Genomic DNA, 7,723 nt, shown 5'->3' with positions numbered 1-7,723 from the left:
GTCAACTTTGCCCGCACGATATGCAGCAAACGGAGGCTCCTTCAACAAAACAAACAGCCTGCTCCTACAACAACACATCCGCAGCCAGGTGGGAATCCGGTGTTGGCTTGTCTTTGGATTATGATGATAGGTTTCAAATTGGTTCCCACCGAGTTGGGTCGTAGTGGGTACTCTTTTTATTGGCCATGGTTGATGATGATGTCGCTCAAACTTTAACTTCTCACCAGTTGGGTAGTAGTGGGTACTGCTTCTTGTTGGCCATCGTTGATGGTGAAGAAGCTTAAACTCGTTATAGCTGCTAATAAGTACTCAGCATTGAACAAGGAAAGGCCTCCTACCAGAATAGGTGCATATTCGGAGTCAGAATGGCCATCCGCTAGCTTTTTTCCATGCACATTACACCCTTGGGAGTTCGATTACAAGCTAACAGTGGTGCTAGAGGTAATGATCTAATGCTAGAAAAGATGAGTCTTGGAGATCTAATGCTAGAAGAGATGAGTCCTTCAAGTGATGGCAAGATTACACATGCCATGATATTCAATTGCCTATAAGGGCCCATTTCTACTCATCACCCATTTTGCATAAAAGGCTATATTACTTGATGCTTGTAAGGTTCCCACTAGCTTCCTTGGCTATCAAGGGGCTATAATATGGCAATTTATCGCCTTGTGGGAGATGAGAAAAAAAGTCTCTACCAAAGCACTTCGAGGCCTCTATGATTTGGGCTTATTGCAACTAATAGTATCGTAGGTATTTGGTGATTTAGGCATGTCCTAAGTTATTTTTAGTCTGACATGGCCCCCAAAAGTTTGTGGAAACAATTGTCCCTCAATGCTCACAAAGAATGTTGCTCAAGCATTGAGTGAGAGCATGCTCTCATAACTTGGAAATCCCAAATTTGTAGGTGAGAGTCCTCATAAAAGGTGGAAATCTCTACCTCCAATGAATTGTGTGTTTTTTATGGCCAAGTAGCAATGTAGTTGACTTCTATGGCTACCAGGGGTGCTTTCGCCCACCTACAATGACTATGATTTTTGGTAGTTCCCACTCCTTAATTGTAGGGGTTGTTTGGCAGTCAAGGCTTTATGACATTATACTAGTTTTGTGGGAAATATGTGCTTTTGAATCCCCTGCCCTTTTTTCCCATTTTTTTGGAGAAAGCCAACGAGCTCTTGCGGTTAATGGTTTTGTGGTAAAAAAGACAGTTTTGTGGTAAAAAAGACATTGTGAAGCATTTCAGGATTGAAAATGACATGAAATCCACATTTTCACATAAAAACCTTTCCCCATCTCCTCACCTCCTCCTCATCTTCTTATTTTAGAGGATTCCCTTTGATATTCTTACGTTTAATGTTTATCTTTAGAAAGCTTCTAATTATGTCCTTACTACGTTCTTTTGTTAGAGGACATTCCCACGTCGAATCTAGGAAATAGCAACCATTCACGGCAGGAAAAACTCAGGCCAACAGGCGAACAAGTGGTGAAGGGCTCAGTCCAAATTTCTTACTTTGGTCATGCTGATTTGGATCTCCTTCTAAACCTTCTTATTTGATCAAAGGCTCTGAAACATCTGGCTCTCGTATTTGTGCACTTAACATCAATGTATCTTGCAATGTTAACTGGGAGCTGGGCCACCCCATAGAGCAAGCCGATTTTGTCTCCCGCAACCTATTTTTTGGCCAAGCTAGAATTTCGGATGGCGAAAGGTACCACGCGGAAATGCCCTTTATGATTATCCTTAGCAAGCTTCTAATTATGTCCTTACTAGGCTCTTTTGCAGGCCCTGTAATTTTTGGCCTGCCCCTGAGCTAGGCCTTTAGGGATGGTCATTTCTCTAAGAAGCGAAAATCCACTTTTAGTAATTTCGAAAATATGGTCATCATTTTATCCCCCTTTCTCTCTCTCTCTTCTTCTTCTTAGTCTCTCTCTCTCTCTCTAAGCTTCTTCTTCTTCTCTCTCTATCTCTCTCTCTCAGCTTTCAGTTTGCCAAGGCAGGCCTCTTGAATGTATTCAACTTGTTTTCCTCTTTTCTTTTCACTAGGTTCTTGTGTTATCAATGGACATTGCATTGTAATTTGCCTCACATCATAATAGATAAATTAGCCTCTTCGCCCTCCATCATCTTTGTTACGAGTGAAGCGGTTCCTCCGTATTAGTGCTTAACCTGGACTTGAGAGCTTGCCATTAAGTTTAGCGACCGAAACATCGAATCCACCCCGTTCTCACACTCTCTTTCATTTCTTCACCGGCCGTTCAACCTCTTGAGTACCATTCTCCAACTGCTGGGGACTGCTTGTTTGATTCATTGGATGGGCTTGCCTTTCTACTTGCAGGAATGGCGTCCTCTGATGACAGTAGAAATATATAGAAAGGGAAAGAGATGCACCAAGAGAGGACCTGAGTGCTCATTATTCAAATTGAGCATTCGGCCTGGTGTCGCTTCTGCCAAAAGGAGGTGATGTGTGTGAGGCAATAATGGCTATCTGTGTTGAAGTCTCATTGTGTATACTATATTCTCATCATTCTGTGGTCTAATGAAATCATATGGACGGAGGAGAAAGAAGAGAAGAGAGACAAAGAACAAGATGAGATCAAGTTGAGATCACTCCACTGCATAGTACATAAAAACCCATCTCGGGATTTTTTAGATCAGTGCCGTGTATCATGCTTCCTCTCTTACAATTCTGCTTTGTCGTCAAATACCCAATTCTTGTTCTCCTTGAATCTCTTGTTTTGGCCCTTTCATCTCCCCCTTCCAATTCATGATCCTATCCTTTCATCACTGCCCTTTGGCTTCTAGCTCCCCAATTTCTCCTTCTCATCACTGCCCTTTGGCTTCTACCTCCCCAATTTCTTCTTCTCCTTCTCACACAGACATCTCTGGACTCTTTGCCTCTTGCAAACACTCCCAGCTCGGCTTCTGATATGCGAATTTTGGTTGCGAACACACATCTGTTGCATCTGTGAGTTCTAGTATGCACAATTTGTTTGCGAACACACATCTGTTGCAGCTGTGAGATGTGTTGGTTGCAGCTGTGATTTAGAGTATGCAATTTTTGGTTGCAAACAGACAACTTCGAGTATGCAATTTCTGGTTGCAAACGGACATCTGTTGCAGTTGTAAGCCCTTTGCATCTCACGCAGTATGCAATTTAACTTGCAGCTATAAGCCCTTTGCATCTCACGCAGCAGCAGCCATAATTTGACGATTTCTTGCTCCCAATTCGCGTCTTCCCAAATGCCTGATTCCCTACTTCCTCCTCAGCCTTCCTCCCTCATCAGCCATGCTTTCTCTGTTCAACGGCGTCTTCTCCCCTTAGAATGGTTTTGATCTGCCTCGGGCATGCAAGCTTGGCAAATCGTCCTGGCAGCAGCCGTGCCTGCTGCCACCGCCGGCCTCACCCTGGCTCTCTGTTTCTTTCGCCGCTTCTTCTGCTGCTGCTGCTGCTGCTGTTGCGGAAGACGTAGCATCAAGCAAGATACTTCTCACGACAAACACGAGAGTAATCTGAGTAAGAAAAATAAGATCCCCAGCTACGCTGCCATGCTCCGCCTTGCCGTTGTCAAGGACCCTCTAGATTCATCCCTCAAGCATAGCAATCGAGTCGCAAATCTCTGGAGAGATGCCTATCCCATCAAAGAATTTAACTGGAGTGATCATCCGGCCCTCGTTGCCGAGGCTGTTGAGCACGGTTGGGCTACCTTTGCATTCACTTACTCCGTTGGCAGCCCCATTACTCCCAAGCTATGGGATTTGTGCATGGGATGCTCACAGGGCCAACCATCAGAGCCGGAGATTTCGTGGGAAGTCGGAGCAGGCGCCGATTATATGCAAAAGATGAGGCTGAATCCCGGAGCGCCGTCGAAAAAGGATAACGAGACTTCCACGATCCAAGCCCTTCAGACCACGCTACCACTGCCTGGACCTCCCTTGGGACCTTTGTCTTTCCCGCAGGAGGCATACTTCGAAATTACGATCTTAGCCAACAGTCAGGAATACAATGCGTATTTGTCTCACACTTCGTTAACTGAGAATGAAAATGTGAAGCTTATACCTCCACGATTGTCAATCGGCGAAGCCCTCAGTTCCGACTTGAGCTCTGCTTATGGGAATAATTCATACGAGGAAACAAACGGCAATGATAAATTGGAGAGAAAATCCTTGGAGAATAGCGAGAAGGATGCAACCGGCAAGCAGGTGACTAGAGAGGCTGGGAGGAAAGAGCTTGAATCAGGCAGAACTCCATCGGTGGTCTCAGAGCAGATGCAGCGGCAGATATGTGCCGTAGGCCTAGCGGCAGGAGCCGCCCCGCCGTTCAGGCTTCCTGGCTCCGACCCAAGATCTGTAGGGTTCTTCTCAACCGGTCGAGTGTTTTTGAATGGTAAGGCAATCAACTTCTCGCTTTCTGGTTGTATTAGGCGGTGCATCGATCGAAATTTCCGTCGTTGAGAAGCTTTGTAGGGTGTTGATGGTTTAGCGAGCGTCGTGAATGATTTCATAATATCTTGTGTAGCGCGTCTACAGTCATTGGGCAACGTATAGTAGAAGGTGTGGCGCAGTTGGGATGTCTGAAGTGTTTCCGTCAATTTGGTCAGGCTGGGTTGGTTTGCCCAGAATCCAGATTCCGTCGAGTCAGTGAATGATTAAAAGCAGTTTGGAAGTTGCGTTTGCGAACACGATCGCTCGATAGTGGTCGAAACTCAGGCGGAGACGGGAATGCGGTCGTTGGAATTACGATTTCGTCGAGGATTTCTTAAATCTGTGCAAGCGATTTGATTGCGACTTGGTAAGCGAAAAGGCTGCGCTGGCTACATTTGCGTCCACGGAGTAGAATTCCGTCTGAGGCGGAGGAGTAAAAAACAAGGTCGTCGCATGGGACGAACGAATTATTTATGCGGCGGTTGGTGCTTTCGGATTTGTTTAGGACAACGGGGGCATTCCGTGAAGTCCAATAGATTCCGTCGAGGTCCTTTGCCGTACGTTCGAAAGATCGTGTGATTTGACGGGCAATTTGAGTGAGGATTCCGTCGGGTGGGTAGAATCTTGGCAGAAAATGAATTGACGGGCAATTTGAGGTTGGCCAGTGACGGCTGGGAAGAATTGACGGGCAATAATTCGTGGTTGGCAAGTGACGGATTTGTGGGATTCCGTCGGGTGGGATGTTCCGGCAAAATCGTCGGGTTGGGAAGAATTTGAGCTTTGCAAGTAGGATTCCGTCGGGCAGGAAGAATTTTCGTCAAGAAGTTCCGGCAAAAAAACGCAATCTTGAACTGATTTCTGGGGTTGGTGCAGGGACGGAAGAACCGGGCATTCGACGGAAAGCTTGGGGAGCGGTGAAAACCACCGTGGGCTGCGGCTTCGATCCGGCAGCGCGACGGATTTTCTTCACGTTGAACGGCGATCTGGTGCACGAACTTGCGACGTCCGTCGATGATGACGGCTTCTCCCATCCTTTGTTTCCGACCGTGGCTTCCAATTACGACATCACTCTGTCGGCCAACTTCGGCCAATCGCCCTTCCATTTCGCCCCCTCCAACGCCCTCCGCATCGCCGACCCTTGTTTCCGTCGTCCCCTCCCCAAACCTTCCGGCAAAAACTTCGTCGAAGACAGTGGCGATCTCTTCTCCATGGGCCGCATCGATTCCCAATGGCTCTCCGGCCTCGCCCCCTCCGGCCCCTCCCCCTCCGCTTCCCCGTCGCCATTCCATTTGCATCCCATCCGCATCCCTCATCCCGTTCCCGTCGTCTCCTCCGCCGGCCATGCTGCTGCTCACCCCAACTCTTCCGAGAACGAATCGGACCTCTTCGAGATCGTCCTCGACGCCCGCAGTAGTAGCTAGCTATCTTGTCGCTCTAGCTTTTACATGCGGGGAGCCCACTATTGCTGCGATATCCTCGCCGGTTCCCCCACTCTTTTTTTCAAACTTCGCCATGGCTTGATCTGCCTAACAGCAACCGTCGGCGTTGATTCTCCTCCCGATTGACAGTAAAGAGTTGGATGCTGCACCTGCACGCGCCACGCTCATTCCAAGCATGAAGAACGGAATTTTGTGATCTTCGTCGCCTGTCCGAAGCACATCGATCAACTAGAATACTGGTCATTCTGTGACGAATGACGAAATTGTGATCTTCGTCGTCTCTCAGAAGAACATCGATCAACATGACTCTACCCAGTAGAATACTGCCCAATTTCACACAGGTAACTATTTCCCCCTTTCAAAATTTTAACGGAATCCGACAAGAGGACAATCCAGACCACAGAACAAGTAGGAGAATCCGACAGTGGAGATTTGCTTTTATGCAGCATTCTGTACAATGTCAATTATGTGTTGCCGTATTGGCTTAAGAATTCATGCTATGTGTGACGGATTAACTCCATTGCACTTATACTAAACATCTTTATAGTTTTTTAGCAATCCTAAAGCTTAACGGATCTTAAAATTTCCCAAAAATCATATAAATACTCCAAAACTCTCTTCAAATACTTGAGCTTCGAATCCCACCCCCCAATTTCTCAATTTTGGTCGATAAAATACACTCCAATCAGGTTTCTATGACGGATGAAGAGCACTAAAAGCTCTTACTAGCACAAACTAACAGGTTGGACAAATCCGTTGACTAGAAGGGGAAATTGAATCACAAAAAGTATTTACAACTTGTGCTGCATACAGAGAGCCAATGTTCACATAGAAGTTTTACGTTCGTAAGTAGAGAAACCACCTCAGACCCCTTAGGCATAGCTTTTCAAGCTTCAAGACCAAAAAATAGTCTATTCTTATGCACACCCATCTATAAAGGAAAACTGGAAGTGAGTTGGCGTTGTTCGAGGCTAAACAACTCATCATGATACATCTACTATTGCTAAATTGGCACTATGGCCATCCAAGGTATTGCTGAATTGGCAATATGGCCATCCCTTGGATTTTGCTAGGATGGTAATTGCAAACTCGTATTTGTAGAGCATTTAAAGCTTGACAGAAACCTTATAGCTCACTACCTCTTATAACGTGCTTGTACATTTGAAAATCATGAGCAAAAAATTGTAAAAATTAATCTCACAGGTACATTTCAAAATCTTGTAAAAAAAAATTTGTTGGTAAGAGGAGCTTGGAGATTCCACCATTACACCAGCTCGCTCCTCAAGGTGACAATAAGCCACCTTGTAGGACCTCGTAGAAGGTTGCATGCACAATTGACACGTGCCACCTCCTTTTCGACCTCTCCCAACGACTCTGGAACTCCCCATGAGGACGTACTATCATCAAGCTTAAAGCCTACATACCCCCCCCGGCCAAAATGGGAAGTTCATGGATACAAAAGATAGTCGCCTGCTCACAAAGAGCTATCAAACCAAAACAAACATCCACAAAGGAAAACTAACAACACTCACAAAGAGCTACACCAGCAAGTCGTTCACAAAGAACTCAATGGCTATCAAAAAATTGCTCACAGAGAGCCTGATACTAGGCAGTTACTACTGCCCTTTCGAGTCAGAAAGCATAGTCTTGATCAATGAGGTGATCCACTTCAACGAGCATCGATGTATCCTTCTTATTCTCTTCCTCCATGCCTAGTGCCTTATCCTTGGTCGTCTTCAACTCCTCGTCTCTCTGTTTTGTGTAGCAAAACTTCTCCAAGTGTCCTTTTTGACAGTAAGTGCACCTTCTAGTGTAGCGTGTAGTCTTCTTCTTCTTGTCTCCCTCGAGTCATAGATGGAAGCAT

General features: G+C 46.0%; 1 protein-coding gene across 1 annotated transcript; it reads left to right on the top strand.

The window, feature by feature from the left end:
* The first annotated feature begins 2,597 nt into the window (after positions 1 to 2,597).
* On the top strand, positions 2,598 to 6,329 carry LOC147896909 (uncharacterized). The gene is made up of 2 exons (XM_087381527.1): positions 2,598 to 4,382; positions 5,294 to 6,329. Exons 1-2 carry the CDS (start codon positions 3,344 to 3,346, stop codon positions 5,839 to 5,841), a joined length of 1,587 nt encoding a protein of 528 aa, XP_087237653.1. The 5' UTR covers positions 2,598 to 3,343; the 3' UTR covers positions 5,842 to 6,329.
* Positions 6,330 to 7,723: the final 1,394 nt, after the last annotated feature.

This window comes from Dipteris shenzhenensis, chromosome 11 (assembly GCF_047967505.1).
Source record: "Dipteris shenzhenensis isolate YYH24624 ecotype China chromosome 11, Dip_SZ_1.0, whole genome shotgun sequence".
Classification (NCBI taxonomy): Eukaryota; Viridiplantae; Streptophyta; class Polypodiopsida; order Gleicheniales; family Dipteridaceae; genus Dipteris; species Dipteris shenzhenensis.
Note: the sequence above shows the minus strand (reverse complement) of the source record. Positions and strands in the feature narration are given on the sequence as shown.

What these genes read in the sequence shown, in the direction of transcription:
- LOC147896909 (XM_087381527.1), top strand. Translation starts at nt 3,344, where the DNA reads ATGCAAGCTTGGCAAATCGTCCTGGCAGCAGCCGTGCCTGCTGCCACC. An exon ending in CGGTCGAGTGTTTTTGAATG is followed by an intron (nt 4,383 to 5,293) that starts GTAAGGCAATCA and finishes GGGTTGGTGCAG; the next exon opens with GGACGGAAGAACCGGGCATT.